Genomic DNA, 25,500 nt, shown 5'->3' with positions numbered 1-25,500 from the left:
GGTGTTGAAAATGGGGAGGACTTGAACAAAGCAATCTGTCTACAGCTGGATCCTGCGTTCCTGAGCCATGAGGATTGCCTTTCACTGAATCCCTTTGTAGTCCATGTGATCTACATTTGGTTGGGGTTGATTTGGTCCCTTCTTGTTTTTTGCTGCTGAAGCTTCTCTGGTTTCTCTTGTTTTTCTGGTTTTAGAACCAGAACCAGTGTGTACCTATATCTATATATAAGTACATACACATGTGTGTGTGTGTGTATATGTGTGTGTATATACACATAACTTCTCTCACCCTAAATTTTCTTAATGTGCAGAATTCCCTTAAGTTATTGGCTTGAAACTATTATAAGCTTTAAATAGAAATTATCAATATTAATCGTTCTGCTAGTTCTCGGATACAAGCTTGTGTTCACCATATTTACTACTGAAAAAATCATAAATTGTGTGTTTTTGCTTTTTTGTAAGTATTTTTAAAGATTCCTTCAGATTTTTCTTAGAAGTCTCCTTATTTACCTTGTTCTAGGCTTTATCATTTGCTTGCATATAATTTCCATAAGTAGTCAAAATATCTCTTATTCTTGCCTTTCTGAGGGAGGAGGGTAACTGATCTGCTTTTAAATTATGAGATCCATATTCTCTTTAGCCAGTTAGGAAAACAAAGAGTTACAGTGGTGCTGACTTTGCCTCGCCACCTCCTTTGATTGCAAGTCAGCCGGCTCCTGCTTTAAGCGTTATGGCAAAGGTGAAATGGGAGAAGCCTGGGGGAAGCCTAGGGACGGGCAGAGCTGGGGAGGAGGGCAGCTCTTCTGGGTTATGCTTGGGAAATGAGGTTCATCTAGGGTTTTGTTAGTAGCCCTGTTCGGAGACGTTTGTCAAGACATGATGATACGGGCTTTCCCCTCCGGACAGGTTTCCGTGTACAGCATAGCAGCTCCCTACCATGCTGAGCAGGCGGCTGGACAGGTAAGAGACAACCACTGAGATTTATGGCAGAAACACAGTACGTGATCTTTCTCTGCAGTTATTCACGTGCAAATCACTTCTACCTCAAGCAGTAGTGTGTGTGTGTTTTTTTTTTTCCTCATATTACTTAAAATGCATATCATAAATGAGTGACCTAGAAATACATGTGTTTCACATGTGAGAAAGCATGGTAACATGGAATATGTATGTTAGTTCAAACCTCTTTAAAGATTATAAAGACAATAGTAGTGAACTATGATACTATTTTGCCTTAGGAAAGTCCACATCTTCGCTGTAGTCAGCCTTACCAAGAAGATGTGTGTCAGAAGTATCGTTTCCTCAAATGGACAAGTTTGCATTTCTGCAAAAGGTGGTTTCTAGGAGTATTACCTGTGATTTCTTTAATAGTTACAGTAATTGTGCTGGTCCTGCAGTATTCATTTGGTAAGTTCTTGATCATGGTATGCATGGGATTTTGCGCTATGTGAATGATAAGCTCAGTAAACTCTACTAAGCAGTTAAGTACGTAATGAATATATAAACTGCTCACTTTCCCTTCTTAATGTCCTTGCTAAGGCAAATAAAATGCACAGTAATTAGCAGCTGACGGTTGCATGTTGAAGATATGTGTTGGTATCTGTATTTTTTGTCTCTATTTGTGAATGCTATTATCTGTAATATTTCTCAAGAATGCATATGAACTGTCTTATTCACTTTTTCAGTACAGAACGGATACTTAACTTTTTGAGTGCTTCTTCCTAAAACTCAACTCATGGTCTTTAAAATCCTACCTTTCTAGGAAAGGAAACGAAAAGGAAGCTTAACAGTTAAGACCTATTAGTAGAAATGTCTCTGCATTTCTTGTACCTCATTCATTTCCAAATAGCTTATTCTTCTGGGCATTGTTCTAGCAGTGGAATTTACTCAGCACTCTCAATATTATTCAGTGTTTCTTTTAAGAACTAATTCCTGCTTACATCAAGGACAAATACACACTTCTGCAAGCTTCTTGTTCTGGAAGTTTTTCTGTAATATTATTATGTATGCTAATTCCTAGTCCTTTTTTTTTCTTTTCTCAGCATCACCTTTTTCTGTTATATATATTGGTGGAAGTGTAGAAATTCCTAATTTGACATATACAAATGACCTCTCTAATCCAAAGTCCCAGAAATTCCTCCTGCAAGCGGAAGCAATCCAAAATTCTGTAAGTTCCCACATAAGTATAGCAAGAATTTAAAAGTATTTGTTGCAAATTCAGATTGGGTTTGAGGAGAAGACTCCAGTTTTTGTTTTTACTTTTTTTTTTAAAAAAAACATTTTTTTTTCTCCCAAAATAATAAATTTAGAGCTATCAAGTAGCTGGAAGGCATTTTACTTGTTGCATAACTTTAGCATTGTAGCTACACAGCTACAGCTGAGTCTCACACGAAGGTCAGTATTTCCTAGATAACAAAACCTGTGAATTTTAAGGTTATTCTCATTAAAAGAGTTAGCACTGTGCTCTTTTCTTTTGGTTTATTTTACTTTGTTCTCTCTTCCCTGCTAGATTATTCTTTTGATGTGGGGTTTTTAATTACAGTCTAAATTCAAGGCATAAGACTTATTTTGTTTTACTCCCCCGGCAATGCCTGCTTTCTTGCACTTCTCATGTCCGTATTTGTGAGATCGATACTGTTTCCTCGATAGAGGTGAACAGAAGTCTTAAACACAAAGCACTTCTGTTAGGCTGTATTTCCTAACGGAGCTAATCTACTCTCTCAAAGCTGCTTTGTGCACAACCAACACAAGCTGCCCGTGTCTAGATTATGTGGCAGAAATTTGCCACGATTTACGTAACCAAAGTATATGAAGACTATAAAAATACGAACCTATTTATGAACATTTTCTTGGCTAATCATCAAGAGCTATCACAATGTTTTCTAAATATAATGTGATTGAAAAAAAACTGTAAGGAAAATATATACACATTTATCATACCTGGCACATTCTGTGAAAATGTTTGGTGATGTTTGTAGGATACGGGTAAGGAGATAGGGGAAAAATAGTACAATTACTTGCATATCATGAGAGATTGTATTGACACTACAACATCACTCTACATCTTTTTTGCAATTATTTGACTGTCAGTTTGCAGAGTTATACAAGTCGTCCACTTTGGGAAAATATTACTTGAAGTCTGTAGTGGCTGCTTTCAGGTAGGTTCTTTTCAAGCATGTAATTTAAATTAGAATTATTGAATTTAGGCTCATCTTTTTAGTGTATTATAAATTCGTTATTTAAGAGAATCTGTTGATCTGCTTCTGATTTTGAAACCACAGTTCAGTAGCATTTTTTCTGTACCACTTGGCAGAAACTTGCTTTGGTTTTGCCTATTTAAATTTCCCTTTTAACGTCTCAAATTAACATTCAGAACTATAATTTGGGGTTGGGCCGTATTCTCAGGCTCCTGCTAAGGAATCTAAATACACTGAGCAGGTGGATATTCCTGTCATAAAAATCCCTGAAAACTCCTGAAAGATCAGTCCATAGGCCGTTTTGAAAGGAGGAGCGTGATGGACTGTCTCCTTGAATCATTTGAAAATTACATTGTATGCCTGTACAGAAAACTTATTATCTCAACAGAAACAGTCTGAAATGTTCTACTACCAAACTATGGGCTTAAAACTGTATTATCATACACTGTGAAGCTTTAAATTAAAAAAAAAAAAAACTATGAAATGTGGTTTTCTATCTCATTGTGCTTTTTGAGAATCTCTCTACTGTTTATAAAAGCCAGTTCTGAAACAGGAGATCTTTTTGCCCTTGTGTTCAGCTGCAATTCTCTGAACAGCAGTGCAGCTGTCTATTATGCTGTAGAAACCAAAAATATAGATATGTCCATTGTTAGTTAGAGTGTATTTATGATATGAGTTTTTTTCTTCCACAGTGAAGGAGAGTCTGGACTTCGAGCTTATTATTGGGATACATTCAGGGCGCCACAAGATGTGGTCGATTCTCTTAATTTAAGCTCAAAGCAACAAAAACTGATTGGTAGTAATAAAGCATGTCACAAGTACAGCTCTGGAGAGGAAGATTTTGATCTCATTATGATAGAGCTTTTTGGTAACAATGTACCTGTCGTTTAATACCTCTTCTGTCTATTTTTCTTTTTCCAGTTTGTGTCTTTGACTTGTGTAGCTGACAGTTATTAAATTTCAGTTTCAGATTCCATGGAATATGATGTCATGCTAAAATCAGGTAACTATTCTGCAATTTCAAAGACTATCGCTCTGGAAAAAAATACTCCTGTAACATAAAAATTGCAGTTCCTCAATTATTCATATTTCTGTAAGGCCTAAGAACCAAACCAGACTAAGGCTGTGCATGGCCTAGACTCCATATAATGACTGCAATGAAAATGCCTTATAGCTTTTATTCTATGTTTTACCTTGATTGGTTGAAGTTGAACAGTTCTTATTATTTTTCAGTGAGAAACATATCTCCTTTCTGTGGCATCTTTAAAAAAGAAATGCCAGTATGCAAAATCATACATGGTTTATTTGCCTTGTAGCTAGAGAATTTTGGTGAGTAGTAGTTAGTGATTGGTTAGGTACTGTAGAATATCAGCTTATTTGGGTTTCTCGTACTGAGTACCTCTCAAAGCTGTATAGTCACATGCTGAGTATTTATTTTCATTGCATGTAGAGAGGCAAAGGGAAAATGGCAGAGACAGAGCTGGTGGCAGCTGTAGCCAAGTTCACTTCTCCCTGTTGAGCATGTGATGAGCCCATAGTGACGGGGTGGTGTTGGGCCACCTCAGCCAGAGCGGGAGCAAGAGGACGCACTTGATCCTGTCGGGGGAAGTTGGCACAGCTAACAAGAGTAAGAGGAGACTAGGGTCATCCAGAAGTAGATTAATAGGTAGGAGATTATTGCCACACTTTCTGAAATTTTCCCCACTAATTTTATTTATTTACTTTAACTGACATTTATTCAGCCACTGATCTAGCTTTTTCTGTATAGCAGTATCCTTTGACCTGTATGCCAAGCCAGGTAACAACAGGACTCTAACTCTGGTGAATCCCAAGAAGTCTTTTTATCAGTGGAGGTTGCGAGTTCCTTCTAACTATGTGGTGAGACTGGTAGTTGGTACTTTGCGTGGTGTCACTCCAGGGAGCTGTGCTTCACACCAGTTGTCAGCATACGATTTCCTTCTTCCTCTGCAGAACAAGATCATTACAAGGTATGATAGCACAGAAAAAAAAAAAAAAAAAAAAAAAAAGATGTTTTCCTGAGTTGCAAAGAAACTCTGAAAATCTAGTGTACAAAAATTGATATCAAACAGAGTCCCAACATGTAGGGAATTTCAAATAAAATTTAAATAAAAATCTTGTATAAAGCAGTGAAGAGATCTTCCACATTATTTCCTCCTACAATGAATTATGAATTCCTATGGTTTTACTTTACAATACAACTCATTTTTGTGCTGTATTTGATTTTACACCAGTAGTGTTACAACTCAAAAAGATACAGTTTTATTTTTTTTTATTTCATTACTTTTAGAAAAGATGTTTTATAATGGTGAAGTCATAAACAAATTATTGTAACAACTCTGTGTCTACAGAAAGCTCACTGCTCGGGTTCCTCTCCAGATTTTCATCTCTCTCCTGAGGCAACAAGGCCTTTAGGGCTTCTTGTTGAAGACAAACTGTCAAAAGGCCAGGCTTGGAGTGAAGACAGAATCTATGCTTCATAATGGACAGGAATTTCTATACGTTGTCTGTGTTCCCTTAACAAAGGAAATTGGTTGGTCTTTTCCAGAAATTGTATGTGTGTACTATAATATTTTACCCAAATGGAAGGTGTGTTTCATGTGGCTATGAGGATAAAGGTTTGCTAGTTTTATTACATGATCTAAAGGAGAACTACCATTAATTACCTTGAGAAGACAGCTTATGTCCCCTCATTTCCCAACGTTTGGTCCTTGGATCACAAATGGTGCTTCAAATCATTATCACAGTTTCTTTCAGACTGGAGTAATAAAGCATTCCACTACAAATACTGAGGAAAAAATGAGCTGAGATTGAGATATACCATAAGATGAGATGTCTCATGCAGGCAGGTCTTCTCACATATACTTGTCTCCCTTTTCTGAAGATACTGTGGCAAAAGGTACAGCTGGAAAATAAGGGGATCTAAGAAGATCATAGTTCTGAAATATTTCTACATGGCAGTGGAGATGGGACTCAGATTGTTAATTTTATGAAAGGTTTGACAAGTATCACAACAAAAGAATACTATAATGACTAAAAAATAGATGGCAATTCACAAATCCTTACTTAATGTGTCTTAAAGTGGAAACAGAGTACCCTGCCAAAAGCTTGAGAGGACTGTTGAGACGAAGTTGTAAAACTTATGTTTAATACTGCCGCTATTGGACCTCAGTGACAAGAGATAACACTGTCAAAGGGCTTGATGCAGTGTTGTGATGAAAATGCACTTAGTCGCTGTGCATAACAGTAAATTATTAGATTTTTCACACATAGGTTTGTAAATTGAAAGATTTGTGAATGAAAAAATATCCAAATTATGTTGTGGGTTTCAAAGTGGAATCGGTATAAGAATTTTTTTACATATATAAGCAATAGTGTCTCAAAATACAAGAGATAATAAGTTTTCAAGTTTCAGGTTATAAATTAACAGCTCACTATTTAAACAAAAGAAGACAAAATAGTTGCCATGGGTCGGGTTCCCCATCTCTTGTTCTTGGCAGCCTGTTCTGAAAGATCCTGCTGTCAGCTACATGAAACCCAACTCAGTGCTAACAGATAGCAAGTGTTTTGGACTAGTTGCACAAAGATGCAAGGTGCAGGATGAGCTGCAGCACGGATCTGCTCGGTGCTATCCACTGCTTAAGACTTAAGTGGCCTCATCTGGCCCTGCCTTTCCAATGTTTATAAAGGCCTGAAAATTCAGAGTACTTGTTAGTCAGAATATTCCTAATGTTTACCCTGAATAATTCAACTCCGAGACTGGGAGAGTCTAGCAAGCATCTCAGGTCGTATCAATTGATTGAAAGAATAAAAGGGAAATGGTAGTCAGAGGAATACTTGTGAAATGGAGATGACCAGATCAGTGTCATTCCAGTCCAGTTTCTCATATTCTCTGACTGGAATATGGAAAATGTCTTCTTATGCAAAGTTTGTGATATTTCAGATGGTGTGGGCCTGTGGCCTGGACTACTCCTGGTGTACGTTTAACTTCATCGAGTAACGTAATGTTGCTTACCTTTTCACTGCACCGAAGAGAAGAAGGGAGCATACTAAAAGCTCACTTTCAAGCCATTCCTAAAATCAGTAAGTGATGAATAGAAACAAGTGCCTGATGTAAGCATGCTTATGGAAACAAAAGTTCCACATGAACTTAAGGAAAAATTTCTTAACAGTGAGGGTGACAGAGCCCTGGAACAGGCTGCCCAGGGAGGTTGTGGAGTCTCCTTCTCTGGAGATCTTCAAAACCCGCTTGGACGCGGGTTTGAAGTCCTGTGCCACGTGCTCTGGGTGTCCCTGCGTGTGCAGGGGGTTGGACTAGATGATCTCTAGAGGTCCCTTCCAACCTTAAGCATTCTATGATTCTATTCTTCCTTTTGCCTCAAAAACAGTTAATACTGGGGGAAAATCCACTTAAAAGATATGTCAGGGAACTCAATAAATAATACCATTATCTTTGGCAGAATTTCTCTTTTCTTGATGACTGCCCAAAGCCATCTTTTTCAGAGATTGCTCTTACTGCATAAATAACCCACAAATATTAGCAGCAGAGCAACCAGCCAGATAGATTTTTGGCACGTATCCAGCCCCATTCTAAGAGCAGCACTTGTATCAGGTTTGGCAATCTTTCTCAAGCTCAGGGATGACATATTTCATGAAAATTGTATAATGGGATAAAAAAAGTTACTTCTAAGTCTTTGATCACCTTCTTAAAGGAGCTGCACAATTTAACTGACCGCAAGAAATCCAGCAGATTCAGGACCAAGGCGCTATATTCCAAGCATAGCGGATACTATGAGTTTTACAAGAGTCGTGGACAATTATTGAAATATTTTGAATTATAAAAAAACTGTAATATTTTGCTCGATTTCAAAGCTTCAGAAGTGGAAAAATTACCCACACTTCTTTGGTAAGATGTATTTTTTCCCTCTCTAACTGAGGGAAAATTGAAAAAATGAAGAATTTTTTAACCTGTGAAACAAATAGGGGATAGATTATAGAAAACAAACCTTTTTCAAGGTTTGCACATTTCACAGTATGCCTTTATGAATACTGTTTAAAAAAATACTTATGTAATGCACATTACAAATTAAACTTCCTTCACCACTCTGAGCATTGGTATTCAGAACTCTGAAAGTCCAGTTTTGGTATAAAAAATAAGGCAAAATATTCAGAATTGTTATTATTTGTATTTCATGTTTGTATCTACTGTCTTACCTAAAAGAAACCAAAAGCAGTAAGCACTGGATGTCTAGGAAAGTTCTTGATAAAAAATAAAGCCTCAAAGATAATTGCCCAAATGTGACATGCATTTTCAGATTGAAAATTGACACACAGATTTCCTGGTTTGCATAAAACTAGTTGTAGGTTTCAGTCCATTGGATGTGGTTTCACTCCATCTTGGAGAAAAAAAAAACCTACTCCAGTTGCAGGGTTCACTCTTTTTTTTTTTTCTGTTTTTTTCTTTTTTTTCTTTTTCCATTTACTGTAAAAGAAGGGTTTTCTAAAAACACCACTTATGTTTGATCCAAAACTTCCGAGTGATGAGGAAGTAGAAGTTCGCATGCTTCTCTGTTAAGATGGGCAAAAACTGAGTGTAATAGTGTCATGATTCTTCTAACCCTGTGCACAGGGAAGGAGCCTAACAAGTGAAATAAACTCTCCAACTTTAGCCCAGTGGAGGTAATTGTGTTCCTTGCTGATGTATTTCTCTCCCAGTGTGCGGCGGGCATTTTATCTCCTGGAATGGTACACTGAGTTCTCCTTATTACCCAAGTTACTACCCACCAAACATCGACTGCAGCTGGATCATCCAAGTAAGTCCTGGGAACTCTTAGGAGTAGCTGTGATGTTTGTGAAGTGCTTTGCTTTATGTGGTATTGAAGCTAACCTGGGAGAAATGTCTTTCGGTATGGGGAAAAAATGAGATGGGAAGCATACCGAGACCACTGCACTTGACTTGTTCTCAGGTACTCTGTTTTCCTCCTGTTTTATGCGAAGGGCAAAAGGCTGTGGTAAGGGAGGACTACCAGTTTCTTTCTAAAAGACAGAATTCATGACACAAAAAAAGTGCTGCATATGATGACAGTTGCTAACAGCCCAGTGAGTGATTAATAGCCATGGCTTTACCTCTATGGTAGAAAGAGGAAAATGGAAGCATATCATGTATCCTAGTGTATCATACTCAGTCTCCCTCAACTCAGCAAAAAGAGGACTTTTTCTGGCTCACGAATTCAACTCTGAATTTCCAGAAAGTCCTCAGCTGTTGGAAGCCAGCTCTTATCTGGAATCCTATTTATGGTTGCCACCAAATTTCTGTTTGCCTGTTGCTCTGTTAAACATTTCACTGCTTTTTTTGACTTTCCTTGGAAAAAGGAATGTCTGTGAGACTGCAGCAGTCTCTACCTTTCACCTGCTCAATTAAAATTATTAGCAGCTCATAAGCGTCATATAACTATTATGTCTATGCAGGAATGTAAAGGAAGGCTTTCTAAAGCACAGTGCTCATTTGGGCTTCCAGAGCATGAAGAGCTAGTGCAGTTGTGTGGCCAGCTGCCCTAGGTGTCTTAAATCACTTCTGTGATCTACCACCTGGCAGAAGAAATATAGCGTGGATCTAGGATATGGAGCTTTGGGCTGGCTGCAAGAAGATTTATGCTCCTTTATCTGTCACAGTCTGCAAGGGAAAAGTATATCCAAAAAGATTTCTATACACACTTGGAATGGCAAAGTTTGGGGATTTTCACAGATGCTTTGAATTTAATAATCAGTAAAATAAGTTTTACCACCTCAGGAGCATAGGACTTTTCATTTTGTGGTTGTGTATGGTGTGATATTTATCTTTTCACTTTTAGGCACCATTGCCTGGCTACAAACTGTCCTTAAAAATCCTTTCAATACAAATTCAAGAGAAGTCTCCAGGGTCCAGTAAATGTGACAAGGACTGGTTAGAAATTGATGGAATTAGGTGAGTCAAATACACTATTTTCTGACATATTAACTTGTGTTTGTTATTCTGAAATACATACTGTTCTTAAAAAATCTTGCCACTTCCAGCCTAGAAAGATGTATTTCAGCGAGCAAAATGTCATACTTCCACCAAATTTCAGCAGAATAATATTCTTAATCCTGCTTTACTACCAAACATTTGTCATCATCTTAACCATCCTGCTTTTTCTTCAGGGATAAATATTTCTTCTGTTGCTTTCCTTAAGTGCAATGACATAGAAGACTGCAGGATTTTACACAGCTGCTGTGGAGATGTGAATTCCTGATTCTGGTCTTGTTTTCAGGAAACAGGGCAGTTGGCAATGTGTGTAAAAAGAAGTATTCAGAGTGATTTGTCTCTAGGAAGGAGCATATGAAAGTTGGTGACAGCTGTTGGGTGCGTGATGTAATTGCTGGATTTTTAACCTTTTGGTTAACCCAAATCAGGGTTTTGTAAATCCAAATAGGAAATCTTAAATCAAGGATGTTTAAAAGTGATTTGTATTTAAATGCTCGATTGTGATGCTGATTCTCTTGCTGTTTTTTTAAGAGTCTGCTGGTCCCAGAAAAGTTGCTGGGGGGGAAGGTTTTAAGTGTGTGAAGGGAGGATGGCAGTAGAGAACTTCTGTAACTGAGTTTTCTAATACTTCTGTTAAAGCTGGAAAGCTTTTACACTAAGAATAGCCCATCTTTGTTGTAGTACTTTAGAGCTTTTTGGCATTGGTACGCTGCAGTAATAGGAAAGGTAGCTGGGTGGCAATGGTCAGTTTTGTTAGAAATTAATTGATTTTTTCTTTTTATTATTTTTTCCTTGCCAGATACTGCAAAACTATTTCAGAAAGCAACAGAAATAAAGAATATGTCTCCTCTGTTGCAATCAACTTCCATTCAGATGAACTAGTCACCCACAGAGGGTTTTATATTGAATACAAAGCTTTCAGTCACACAGAGTGTAAGTGAATCTGTATGTACTTTCATTTTTAAGGACCTTTGAGAAAACATGTTTAATGAACCAACCACATACTTATGCCTTTTTTTCTTAAACTATTTTCAAGACAGGAACGTTTTGAATGTAATTAGGTATTTAACTGATTAAATACTAAATAAACCATTAAATACTAGATAAACCATACTTATGGAAGGTAGTACTTTATTTCTCACTTTTCACAATGCTTCTGTAAGATGGGAAATTAAAGTGACGTTTTCCAGTTTTGACAGATCCAATTACTTGACAGTTTGCAAGTATCTTTAAAACATTTCAAAATATTTGCATTTGGCAAGGCCAATTGGAGAGAGTCTACGTAGGACTCTCAACAGACAGGAGTAAAGTTTAATCATTTTTAAAATTCGCAACTCTTCATACTCTGAATCAGCTTCCAGAGTGATTCCAAACCAAGGTGTGTCTGTAGTCAGCGATTTATGTTTTCATTAATAGACAATGAGATTCTTTGCCAGAATGTGTTGCATTTCCTAATGCTACAGATCCATGCCTGGCTGCCTAATATTCACACTTCTGCAATAGCAGTAGATGTTTTTGGGGCTTTGAAAAGAGTGGCTGTGTTGGCTTGCAGAAAGCGGATATACTGGCTTGTAATATCTTTCTTAGAAAATACTCATCTGCAGTATATTCTTTGCATACATCTAATCTTTGTTAATTTCTAGAAACATTCTCTTTCTGTTTCTAAGCTCACTAAAGTTATCCTCTAGGTAGCTGAAATTCTCACAGACTTTGAGATCGAGTCTGGTTGTGAAATTTCCTCAGATCAACAGCTCATTTGACTGAGTGTAATTTTGCTTGTAAAAAAGTATATATACTTTTTACGCTTACTTATGCTAAAGCCTCTGGTACAAATTCTTGCTTCATGCCTTCTTTCAGATATAAGTGATAGCTTTCATGACCAGTGATGCACTGTGAAAGGCTTTGTGGCAAGAGGCCACCTTTATGCAGCATTTCATGCAGAAGAATGTAAAGAAGAGCTTTGGACATTGTCTCCTATAACAACATCCTTAGAGAGGTTAATCAAATATTGACTAGATAAGCGAATCTTTAGGTGAACTGAAAAGTGACCAGTGGTACCACGTCCATCCGGAAGACTAATGGCATCCCCAAGGGGTCAAAACTGGGGCCATTACTGTTCATACTGTTCAATTACTGTCAAGCCCTAATGGACTTGGACAACAGGACAGTGCAACCCCAGAAATTTTGCAGGTGATACAAAACTGGCAGTTTTGTATGATATACCAGATGGCTTTGCTGGCAGCTAGAGGGACCTCAATGTGCTGGAGAAATGGGCAAGACAAGAACCTCTTAAAGTTCAACAAAGAGAAGTGCAAAGTTGTCCACACCTGGGAAGGGAATAACCCCAGGCACCAGCACACACTGGGAGTCAATCATCTGGACAGCAGCTTTGCACATGAGCACTGGGATCCTGGTGGACAAATTGGATCAAGTTTGCCAACAATGCACCTGCTGGCAAAGAAGGTCATCGGTATCTCACGCTACACTAGGAAGAGTCTTAGCTGTGAATTTGCCTTTGCTGTTAGGGAGGAAGAACATTTAAGTTGACTTAAGCTGGGTCAAAATAGAACCTTTTGCCTACTTATTCTTCCACGTGCCTATCTACATGTAGAAGCCAATTCTGGGGATTGATTTTTGCTGGCAAATCTGAAGAATGGAAAAGAGCAAATGTTTTTGATGGATCTCAAAGTACCACCTTAGAATCAAGATTAATTGTTATTTTAAGTAGCTGCTTAAGAAATTTCTAAGCGAAAGGCTGTTACATAATGAAATTACTACATTTGAAAAATATTCTATGAAGGATTTATTCACATCAAAAAAGAAGAAGCTCAAGTGTAGTAACACAGAGATGAATTTGTAAATCACTTTAGTGTCAGGTAATTTGTATCTGTAATACTCAGGAAAATTTCTAAGTGTGCATGATTTTTGTTCCTTGTAGTTGCTTAAGTATAAAATATATGTTAACAAATTAGAGACGCTTTCTCTAAGCAGTGATTATGCATCTGTGCTGACTCATTTTCAACCCTTTGAGTGAGGCAGTTAGTGTGAATTTAAATTTTTAAGTCATTTAAATGAATGTTGATTCATTTAATCCATACTGCCTGCTTTGGCAGATGATGTGAAGACAACATTTTTTAACATTCAATTGAACTTATAAATGACAATAGCCTTAGCTTTTAATAGCCATTTTTACACTGCTGCATGGCATTTCTGTCTCAATGAGCAATTTAATGGCAATAGAAATGCTGTCACAGATCAGTCTTTAATCTTTCTAGCTTGTTCTCAACAATTTAAATGTGCGGATAGAACTTGCATTCCTTCAAGCAACCGATGTGATGGCTGGAAAGACTGCTCAGATGGTAGCGATGAGTTAGATTGTGGTAAGTCAATTTTCTCTTGTTTGTGTCCTTCTGTTATCATTTTATCCTAGGAAGTTTAAATACCTGCTGAAACAATCTCTAAATATTGATGGCTATCTTCAAGAACGCAGTAAGTGAAGAGCTAGGAATCTGAAGAACAGGCCATGCAATGTGTATCTTCAGAAGCTAGAGCACAGAGAAAGAGAGAAGGGAATTTTAGACCAATCTTCTCAATTTCAGCTTCTTAGAGAAAAAAAATAGTCAAACCGAAATATTTATAAGTATCAATAAGAAGTGTCAAGGAGATAAGTAATAACAAACACGGAATTTTTGTAAAATTAGATGATGTGTAAGGATAAATAAAGGAGAAGTGAGGAAAATGCAGTGAGAAGAATACATTAGGAAAATTGTTTCCAGAGAATGATTTTCCATGACATGGACATCTTTACTGTCGATATCTGCTATGGGATATTTTATTATTTCTGATAGTGATCTAAGTAATAGAATACGATACATGCTTAAAAAATAGGAAAGACAGCACGCAACAGGATGGATGGATCATGGTAAACTGGAGATAGCATGAGAGGAAAAAATAATACACCATCAATAAAGACAGAATCTCAGCTTAAGTAGGTGATCAAACTGGTGGATTGCCTAAGTCACTTTTCTGACAAAAAATAGCATGGTGGTGTCTCCAAAGTGACTGAGAGTCACAGTGTCATGCAGCTGTCTTAAAAAAAAAATCAGAAAGTTGTGTCACACTGGGATATAAAACAGGAGTTTGAAAGGATCTTCCCAGAAGCAGTGGGAAGGCCTCACCAAAAGTATTGTAACCCTGTTAACCCACACATTGTTACCGAGGCCATTAAAAGCAAGGTAGACTCATGTCTATTATGGATGTCACATTAAAGTCAAGGAGGTGGATGGCCTATGTAGAGCTGTATGTGGCTGTCAGTCAGCTGATTGGATTATAAAGCATTCACAGCCCTTTCTTCCTCAACTTAACTGTGGCAATGGGAAGTGTAAACATCAGTTTAAGACTTGCAAAGGTGGTGACAGCTGTGGGGACGACAGTGGTGCAAGTGACTGCTGTAAGTATATCTGTTAGTAAAATTTCCAAGAGACAGAGAAGGCGGAGCAGGACCATGCTTGTTTTCATGTCAATGGATAAACTACCTTCTTAAAACTGTGACTTTTCCAGTAGACACACTGATTATAAATCAAATTGAAATCACTTTGTATTAAAAAAAATCCAAATTAAGTGTTTTTTTTTGTTTTATTGTTTCCCCTTAAAAAAAAAAAACATTTGCAGTAAGAGTGTAAGAGTCTTGTTGAAAAAGACTTCAAGTAGCTATTTCTAGCTGTAAGGGCCAGCCCACACCATCTCTCTCCTCCTGCAAAAGAAAATAGACACCTCTCGAGCATGTTTATTTTCTGGGTGTTCTGCCCAGAACATGTATGATTAAGCATACAAACCAGCTAGTCTGAACATTATAATAATAAAGATACAGCTTCCATGAATTCTTTGGGTTTTCATGCCTCTAGTTATGATTAGTTTGGACAATTGTAAGAAAAGCAAACAGTACCTCTAAAGGGATTAGTAATCCAATTAAATACATCATTAAAATCTAGCAGCTAGTTTTCTAATTTAATTAAAGAATGAAAAAAAAATAACAGAATGCACTTCTAGCTACCTGCAGCTGCTGTTTAGCTTCCAGTTATTCACTATACTGTTTAACAAAAGATATGATTCAGGTTGTCACAGCTTGTCTTCAGATCTTGGGACAAAACACGTGCTCAACCACTTTTCTCTTAATAAGGATCAGTGGCTTATTTAAGCTTTCTACCATTACAGATTCCAGTACTATAGCAAACATGAAAAGGATTTACTGGTGTTATATGCAAATCCCTAGAGACTTCCTCCAAATGACTCAAAAAGGTCACACTATTGATTTCTCAATAGTCTGTTAAGTCCTGTTGACTAAGTACTATCTAATTTGTAAAAAGACTTTTGAAATGTAGTTCTCTATTGATATGGACCCATAGTGTGAGTCATTCTGCTTCACATAAGCTATTCCCATATTGTGAATGAGGGCCTTCCTGAACCGCTGCTGAATTTCGTACTTCTAGGTGCTTTTTTTTTCCATTGCGCAAAATGCCCATTTCTTAATAGTGAAAAAAAAAAAAAAAAAAAAACAAGAAAAAAGTGCAGAGTATAACTAGTGCTTGTGACAGAAATTAACGAAGCAAAATTTGGGGTAAGAGTGAATTTAGTTAGATGACCTAACCACGTTTTGTGGGTGATCCTGTAAGAAGAACAATTTTCCCCGTACTGTTACAGGATCCATTCTAAATAATGTAAACGAAAGAGACCTAATGATTTTAGTACTTTCGCGTCTTGCTGCATGCATGGTCTCTTGCACTGCCAGGAACACTGCTGGTACTACATGTCAGTGATGTGCTGCATTTTGCCCCTGTAACACTTGCTTTGCTTTGGATCTTAAAGCCTTGAGGTAGCTGGCAGCATGTCCTTGTTTGTCAAAAAAGTGCCTACCATTTTTTGGAGGCCAATGTAAACAACTGATAATATGCATCAACAATAATGGATGCACAAAGCTGAGGTCTCTCAGGATTTCCATGTAGTAAATTGTGAACTTCTTACCTGAAGACATCTAGGAGGAAGCTTTCAAGCCCTTGAATGATTTGCTCAAGTTTCCTTTAAAAGACAAAAACAACCCTGACAGTTGAAGATCATCTGCTGTGTAGATGTACAATTTGTAACACCAGTAGCACTGCTGATAGAGGTGAAATAATGGACTTGACATGACATGTCTAGCCCTTTCATTTTAGAAATAAGTAAAAGGGAGTAGAGGGTAGTTGGAAGCTCTGCTCTCTATTTTTATGGCCGATGGAGGCTTAAGTTACTGTGGTCTTTAACTAGAGTGGAATGTATTATGTACTGAAGGACCAGTTTATTCCAGCACCAAATATGACTTCAGACACGCTGGAACATGTGTTTTCGAACAGCTTTTGCCACATCCTTGTTTACTGAAGAGTAGATGGAATATGCAAATTTCATTTAGTCACTGGAAACCATGGCTCCAAACATGTGACACTGTATTGTCTCTCTCTCATTCCAGCCTACAAAAATTGCTCCCCTTATGCTTACAAGTGCCTCAGTGGAAAATGTCTGCTGAAGCCTAATCCTGAGTGCGATGGAATACGAGATTGTGCAGATGGATCTGATGAAACGAACTGTGGTGTGGTAACATTGATTTGAAGAAATTAGCTAATGATATGGGGACTGACACAGGGATTGATGGATCCGCATTAGTGGATCAAGAATTGATTAAATCAGATGTGATTTTTAAAACACAAATTTGCTAGTAACAGCTGTATGAAAATGTCTGACTCGAATGTTTCACTGTCTCATTTTAAAACCGCTGGTTCCTCGTGTCTCTGATTTATTTCAAGTAATGCTCACTTCCAGGTTGTTAAACTGGTGAGTATTTGCACTTGTTTGTGCTGAATGAAAAGCAAATAGCCAAGGAGATGCATATAAAGAGTGAAAGGATGTAAGATTTTAAGTAAACCTTTAGAAACAACCTGGCTTACCATTGTGTTTGATTGTCTTTTTGAATTACAAACCTCTCTATTAAGCTGTAAAATAAGGTGAGCAATCACTAGTGAGCTTACCAGCCCATTGAGTGAAAAAGGGAAAGTGTCCTTATCTTTTTCTTCCAATTGCACAGTAAGAAAGTACTGGTGGTTGTCTTCTCCCCCTCCCTTAATATGTAAGTTTACATATTAAGCATAACAATGTAAAATAACTCTGTGTTTTTTCTTGACAATTTTATTCAATTATTTCTATTAGCTTGTGGAAGACAGTGGTTTAAGAAAAACAGAATTGTTGGAGGCAAAGAAGCAAGACCTGGAAAGTGGCCTTGGCAAGCAAGCTTACAGATGGGAGCAGATGGCCATGTATGTGGGGCATCTGTTATTTCAAACAGATGGCTCATATCTGCTGCTCATTGCTTTCTGGATTCTGATTCTGTAAGGTATGGACAGGCTACACTGTCTTAGGGTACTGCAATTTAATAACCTTGCAGTGTTGCTTTCAAGAGTTTGTAGTAGCAATTGTAGTACTAGTACTGATTACTAGTAGTAGTACTGATTAAGGGTGTAGCTCTGTGACATGATACTACTATGTAAGTTCTGAATATTGTGTTCTGCAGTCTTTGAAAGTCTCAAGTATCCAAAATAACTCTTTTTAACTCCATTGCCAGTAAAACCTGCATTTGAGCCAGGGAAAGGCTTGTAGGTTAATAGCAGGTTACTAAAACACTCTAGAAGGAAGGATTTGCTAGGAAAATTTAGAGGAAACTTATTTTAAAACCAAAGATTTCAAGAGGAGAATCTATTGCCTTTTGTTGCCGAGAAAAGTATATAGAAGTGTGGATTGTGATGTGATTTATGCATGGGAAGGAAGAAATGGATGATTTCAGAGTTTGATAATACACTTTTCTGACTGCCAAAGCATGATGTTATATTCTAATGTACATAGAAAAACTTGCATTTCAATTTCAATGACTGTATTCTAGCTAAAAGAGATGGTTAAATTTGGCAAGGTCTGTGTTAATACATTGGACAAGATTTGTAGTTCAACTTTTGTTGAAGGCAACTTGGTACTCCAAATTATGTACCATATATTTGCATGTGGTCAAACGAGAATGAGAATACTTTTTTTTTTTTTTTTTTTTTTTTTGGTCAAACACATCATTTTTCCTGATGTAATGTGACGTCAGTTTCTGTAATGTGATTGCCCATAAGATTTTGAGCTGAAAGAAGTTTTATATGTCTGCACTTACATCAAGACAAAACAGATATTCTTGTGTTAATGTTACACACTAGTTTCTTACTTGATACTTGCTAGCGGTATCAAGTGTGCTGCATGGAGTAGAAGACATTGATATCCAAAAGAAATTAACTATGCTGAATAAAGGATGTTAGTATATTGGAGACACAGCATACAGTGCTTGTGTCAAGGATATAATCTAGTTTTTAAACAGTGCAAAAGGACATGCACAAAGGATTTTCCTGAGCTGTGACTACATCCCACTTTTACTGAGCTGTAAATGTATCCCTGTTATCTGAGTAGAATATCCCCAAATGAACTGAGTAGATATTCTCTCTCTTTTCTCTAGGCTATGTATATGAAGGACAGAAGACCTAATGTTTTTCAGTGCTGTATATCCTAATCCATCATGGTTTAGCTTCAATGCTGGTATCAAAAGTGTAGCAGTTTTGCTCCTGAAATGAGTCCTGTTGCAAAGCTGCAGTCAGAAAGTTTTGGAATAATCAACTATTCCTACTGTAATTACAGTGTTGCTTTTAGGATTGTAAATTTTTGAAGACTATAGTGACATACAGAAATAGATTATCTGTATATCTAAATACCTATTTAGTAAGTGTAATTACCGAATACGCACAAAGTAATGTTATGCTAAAATAGCTGTGTTACTTAGCACAGTTATGGTTAAGATCCTGGAGACCCACTGCTAGTGTAGGATGAACATGAGCTATTGAGGCACTTACATCAGAGCAGCCAACCCTGCTTGACCTGCTTTAACAACACTGCTGGCCCTTACCCAAGGCAAATGGGACATCAATTCTGCTTGAAAGCTCCAACCATGCTAATCTCTGATCTCTGAGAAACCCACTGCTAGTTGCCCAGTCTGGTTCTGCTTCAGCCAATACCTCTGACTGAATGTCAGAGCAGGTGATTTACCTTTACACCCATACCTCCCTTTTTCAACCTGACTAAAATTTGGCCTACGCCTGCTTTTATACTGTGGCATTCTGGTAAATCAGTCATGGATGCTTTTTGTGCCAGCAGAAACCCATACAGTAGATTTGAGCTGCATCAAAAGCCATGAGCTTTTGCTCTGTAATTACAATAATATAGCCTGTTTCATTCTGCTTTCATTATACTTTTATGGAACCCAGCTCTGGAAGTATTGTGAAGAGCTTTTTGCTTTGGGTGAAGGTGGATCAAAAGTGACCATTCCAAGGAACTGGTTTTATATATTCCAAGGGACTATTTCTTTTAAAATAGTATGCAAAATCAAAATGTTTTAGTGGAAAGAGTAGTGTTCGTAAACAGGGTTCTACACTATTAATTTTGTGATGATTTTCATCAAATACTGAATAATGATTAAAACTAAATAAAGCAATACTGCCTTACTTTTCAGTGGGATGTTCTAAACCAGTTCTCTTTACAGGTACTCTGTTCCTTCTGGATGGAGAGCATATATGGGCTTACATACCATTAATGAAAACAACAATCATGTAACTATGAGATCAATCAAAAAGATTACTATCCACCCACAATATGACCGATATATCTCAGATTACGACATTGCATTGCTGGAAATGGAAACACCAGTATTCTTCAATGAGCTGGTACAGCCCATTTGTTTACCCAGCACCTCTAGAGTATTTGTTTATGGAACTGTCTGCTATGTAACTGGCTGGGGAGCCATAAGAGAAAACAGTATGTTCTTTTCCTGCGTATATTTCCTCTGAGTTTGGCTTAATTTCAAATTCTAACAATGAAATAATTATAGTCACAAAAGAAAATTCCTGTGATTTACTTGGTAGTTATTTTAAAAGCTATGAAATGTCTTCTTAGTCTGTGAATTCTGAATGTTTGCTTGTATAGCAGGTAAATGTGAATATGCATCCTCTGTATGGGAATCAAAGATGCTCTTGCAGGACGTTGAAGAGCAAATCATCATATATTTACAAAAATGTATTCCCTTTTATGCTCAAGGCTCACTTTGCTTGGGGAATAGATTGTAAGTCATCTTGAATGTGAAAAAACGGCATTCAAACTAATGCAAGGAAAGACTTCACGGTTAAGAACATAGTTTGACAATATGAGGGTGTTTGCAGAAATAACTGCAAAAAAATATGTAGCTTGTTTAGTTTTTGCCTGTCTGATATGCCCTGTGAAATATTCTGCTTGCACAGCTTGGACCAGCCAGCTACAGTGGGGAGGGAAAGCAGGGAGAGCAGGTGGATTTGGAGGAGCGCAGTGGGAGAGTCCACAGGTTCCTCATCCCGATTGCTGCATCAAACCCAAGCCAGATTTTAGACTTGGGTATAGACAGCTCCCCAGAATTGTGGTGGTCTCCACCCTGCATCTAATTGCTCATATTTGATCAGAAGCCATCTACCATGGTAACTCTGGCTTTCTTAATAAACCTTTTAAATGGGCAATTCAGATTTAAGATAATCTCGCAATAACATAATAAAGTTCAAATAGCTTTAAAAATTATGCCTTCTTATACAGTCTTGCTTTTAAAAGAATTACGTAAGTAAAATCATTATAATGATACATATAAACGCCTATATTTTCATCTTGCCTATTTCATCCCCATCCCCCTCGTCCCAGACCCTAATGCCCAACCAACCAACCTGTTCTCCTGAACATGCAGATATTGAGAGGATTATATTCACTGATAGGTCAAAACATGACTCGGGATGTTTAGCTCACAATGATAACTTGTGCCCATACAATAGTACAGAACCAAGCCCCTATCATCACTTGCAACTTACATTTTTGTTTTGTGGTGGTGGTGTTTACCTCTCAGCTTCATTCCTCAGTTCCTTCTTTAGGACATGGGAGGATGGGAGCAAATTCAGACATTTCCTTTACTAGGACTTGAGCAGTGTTTGGGTCAAAACTATGGAAGAACAAAAAGCTTTGGGCACAATTTGAAATGGCATTCAAAACTAGTTATATTGTATAAAATGTCACAATATGCTTACAGTTCGCGTGGCTCTAATTCTGACTGTCAGAACAAGCTAACAAGGATAAAGACTAGTAGAAAGTCAATCCTGGTAGTGCATAGAACTGTGTTTAGAACTAGTGTGGACTACAGTCTCAAGCTGAGGACAAGCAGCTATTGACGGGAGGCGAATTACTCTTCTGCCATTAGTTGGGTGCATCTTAAGTTTGTAGCCATTCTCCTCTGTTTCAACACATGGTTTCTCTGTTAAAAATGTTTACTACTATCACCTCTGCAACACTTATATTTTTCTAGGCCATCTTGCCAAAACACTGCAGGAAGCTAGAGTGAAAATAATTAACCAAAGTGTTTGTAACAAACTGTATGATGATCTGATCACATCGCGTATGCTGTGTGCTGGGAATCTTGATGGTGGCATTGACGCATGCCAGGTAATCGGGGACTTATGAAGAAATTATGAAAGAATGTTTGCTTTTGATGGAAAATCGTCCAGTGTTAGTTTTTTTTTTATGTTTTCCTCCTCTCAGTAATAAATCAGGATGACTTGAGTGTATCAGAATATAAATTTCTCCAAAATAGGAATGGACATTCGGCACAGATGATGTCTGAATCTCCTGCGAAATGTTTGTTTGCTAGACGAGGGGTAAAATCAGTTGAAATGATTTTTTTTTTTTCTTTTCCAAACTTAACCTTCCTATTAAAAAACATATGTGAGGATAAAAGGAACTAAAGTGAAGAATATCTGCTATTCTTGCTATTCATCTTGATTCATTTATTTCTGAGGGAGTTAATATAATGTTAAAACAATGTTAGGAATAGCATAGTTGCAAAAAATGCAAACGGCAAGGTAAGCTAAATCCAGTAAAGGCAGTTGAAATGCTGTCTCTATTAGTTTCATATATTCAATCATGTATATTATAACAAGTCTTGATTACATCATTGTGTCACAAGTTGCATGACCTAATCTGTTTGCACACACAGTTAATAAGGAACTAGTTTTAGACATACTTAACTATCTTGCTTTCCTTCACCTTTCCAGTTGTTACACCACTGTGTATTTCGTCAGTGTTTAAACATGTGAGGAATATCTACTTTCTATACTAAAACATCGTCATTATACCGATTATTTTTAAGGTGGAGAGAAATGCATTACTGATTTTAGTTTGTGTTAATTTGTTAGAAGTTTATTTAAGAGTATTTTTTGCCGATTTAATATAATAGAACAATTTTTGCAAGGTTATAGCTCAAACAGCCTTCCAATACACAACAAAAGACTTATAGGATCCTTCTGTAGTTTCCAAGATCAGGTTCATGAGTTAATGTTTTTGTTAACATGTTGTTTGTATATAGCCCTAGGCCTTGGAATTGTTTTGTTAAGACATGTGTTGTGATATGCCTAAGGCTTGATGTTCCTCCAAAAAATGTGTTGCCTCAGAAATGGCCTTAAGTTTAAAGATGGACATATTAACCAGTTCGGCTAGGTTCTATACTAATCAAACGACTTTTCAACACAATCTGCTCTGTTCCTGTCCTCTGCATCTTGAACTTCTTGATCTTGGTAGTGACTGTGCTATTTTTCCCTCTCTGTCTAGCATACTTTCTGTGTGGTGCTGGATGCTGGTGACATTTTAGGAGATCCCCACAGTGCTCTGGAAGCTCTCTAAATATAGTCTCAGGGTTTTGGGCATCCTGATTTGTTTCACTCCTTCGTGGACGTGAAAACTCTTCATGTACTGCACAAGTTTTGTGAAGCTTCCAAGCACTTTTCATCATTAGATGATGTGATACTTACAGTAAGAAATCAAGCACGGGCACTTTCACACTCGGTTTCCTTATCGCTCTGGAATGTTCTTGATATTGCATGGTTTCTTTGTTCAGGATCCTTCCTCTTTCTGCATACAGCTACTCCCGTCTTCTAGAGCTTCCTGGCCACCCAGAATATTCAGCCTCCTTTCTGAAGACGCCTTAAGAAGAGCTTTTTGGATGGTTAAATTTAGCAGTATGATAGCAGCCAAGGAGAGAGGAGGAATTGTTATGGCAACTTTTCTTTATCCCTAGACAACTTTTGGCTGGGTGACAGAGACTTGTTTTTTAATAGGTTTGTGGATTTCTTGTTCCTCTCCCATGTATTAACTTCAACTGGTGAGAACAAACAAACTCCAGACTCAGCCTGGAGGCTGCCTTATGTGCATAAAGAAAATCTGCAGAGATCAGCAGTACGTGTAAGTGTTCACAGGTCTGTGAACTCTTCCATTCGCAGAAGGCATAGAAGGTTGAAGCAGTGAGAGTCACAAAGCATTTGTGAACCCAAATGTCTCTGGATCCTGCGGATTGAGATAAATAGCAACTTTTGCTTTTCCATGTTGTTGTATGCAGAGCTGAATTTTCTTTTGAGAAGCCAATGCATGCTGCTAGAGTCTGTTTTCCTTTCCTCCCCTGAATGTAGCCACAGGTTGATTATGAAACTGCTAACATATAATTATGCTTTAATTATGCCTTTTTATGGATCGGGGCGGGGAGAGGGAGAGAGAGGAGGGCAGGTGGCAGACTTGAATGCAAAAAGAGACACTTTCTGTTTCAATTTTAAAGTACTTTATAAGAGTACTGTCTTAAACATATGAACAATTTATGGCAAAATGATGTCAGAGTTCCTACTTTCTATCCCTATCTCCTCTCTCTCTTGAACTCTATGATCAGGTAGTTTATGAATCCTGTAATGCATCACGAGTAACTTTTTCACCTTTACCTTCTTGCTGTTGTTTTATATTGATTAGTGTGCTGCTCTTATAAATTAAAACAAGGTGAAAGAACTTAATATCTAGGTAGGTACATTCATTCTGGAAATAAGGTGCTAATATTACACTGTAATTTGGGGAAGAGTGTAGCATGGATTTTAGAGTCCCTAAATAACCTAACACTTGTTCCTGTGTTATGTGGTGGGGGTTGTGCTAATGTATCCTTTATTTTAGGGAGATTCTGGAGGTCCTCTGGCTTGCACAGGAAAGGGAAATAGCTGGTACCTCGCTGGCGTTGTAAGCTGGGGTGAAGGCTGTGCTCGGCGCCATCGCCCGGGAGTGTACACGAAGGTGACGGCACTTTATGACTGGATTCATCAGAATGCAGTCTGATGCGCCGAAGAGAAAATGCAGATAACCTTCCCTGTGGAAGCTGCTTTCTACGCCAATTATCAAATACATCTCTGGCAGCAGAACAAGAAAAGCCATTGGCTGTTTCTTTGTTGGGAAAAAAAAGCACTTTTTTGACACAGAAATTGTCATTTTCTCTTCACCTGGACGTAGCTGTTTGGATTCATTATTCCCAGCAGCAGAAACAGTGCTTCCTCTAAAAAATACAAAATAATATAGTTTAGAACCTGTCCTTTAGCAACCTTCTTCCTTCATTCCATCTGAGATCTGTCCTTTCCTCCCTTCCTTTCCCCCATGTGTATGTGTGTTCATATGACAAATATGAGGATATAAATATCCCATATACAGTCACATATGTTCCCTTGATGATGTTACAGGATTCTAAATATGAATGATTCTTACCTGTTTTATTCAAAATACAAATAGTACTATCAGTGTAATGCACAAAACTGAAGTGAGTTCATTCTGTAGTGATGCTGCTATTGCATGAATTTTCCTTTCTGGGCTGTGATTTTTGGGTTGTCTCCTGTTATTTTCTAAAACCATAAAAAACTTAACTCCGGTATGTTAGGGTGCAGGAAACTTTCTTTAAAGGACTGAAAAAGCATCATTTAGTTTCTTTGGAATTATATTTAAATAAGAGGAAGGAAATACTCAGTTTAATTAAGCAAAAGGGAATTGTATAAGGCAAATGTATTGAAAATTATGTATGTTTTAACCAAGTTCTAAAAAAAAAAGAGCTTCCTTCAAAACCTGACAAATTACTAATTCTCCAACAGAATGTCAAGAACTTGCACAACTGTCATATTCTGGTCTCCTTATAGACTTTATAGACATATTTATCTATGTAGCTGATTGTGGTAATAATATATACTTCAGTTAATTCCTTAATATTAAACTTCAGTGAAATCATGCAAAGCCGGCGCAGTTTTCTTACAAATAGAACTTTGAGGCAGGTCTCAACAA

At 37.4% G+C, this 25,500-nt stretch overlaps 1 protein-coding gene across 1 annotated transcript; it reads left to right on the top strand.

The window, feature by feature from the left end:
* The first annotated feature begins 879 nt into the window (after positions 1-879).
* On the top strand, positions 880-24,516 carry LOC104576973 (suppressor of tumorigenicity 14 protein homolog). The gene is made up of 18 exons (XM_088534300.1): positions 880-960; positions 1,236-1,404; positions 2,040-2,164; positions 3,088-3,155; positions 3,887-4,062; positions 4,159-4,197; positions 4,963-5,182; positions 7,156-7,295; positions 8,928-9,025; positions 10,064-10,176; positions 11,015-11,148; positions 13,491-13,595; positions 14,486-14,665; positions 16,715-16,834; positions 17,449-17,632; positions 19,856-20,127; positions 21,683-21,819; positions 24,358-24,516. The coding sequence occupies exons 1-18, from the start codon at positions 880-882 to the stop codon at positions 24,514-24,516; spliced, it is 2,520 nt and encodes an 839-aa protein (XP_088390426.1).
* Positions 24,517-25,500: the final 984 nt, after the last annotated feature.

Source organism: Tinamus guttatus, unplaced genomic scaffold (assembly GCF_059628265.1).
Source record: "Tinamus guttatus ecotype Peru unplaced genomic scaffold, ASM5962826v1 Tinamus_guttatus_pri_ptg000035l, whole genome shotgun sequence".
Taxonomy (NCBI): domain Eukaryota; kingdom Metazoa; phylum Chordata; class Aves; order Tinamiformes; family Tinamidae; genus Tinamus; species Tinamus guttatus.
Note: the sequence above shows the minus strand (reverse complement) of the source record. Positions and strands in the feature narration are given on the sequence as shown.

Bases quoted from the DNA above. Each gene is read 5' to 3' on its own strand.
- LOC104576973 (XM_088534300.1), top strand. From the start codon at position 880: ATGATACGGGCTTTCCCCTCCGGACAGGTTTCCGTGTACAGCATAGCA. The intron at 961-1,235 runs GTAAGAGACAAC...ATTTTGCCTTAG, and splicing joins CTGAGCAGGCGGCTGGACAG to GAAAGTCCACATCTTCGCTG. The intron at 9,026-10,063 runs GTAAGTCCTGGG...TTTCACTTTTAG, and splicing joins ACTGCAGCTGGATCATCCAA to GCACCATTGCCTGGCTACAA.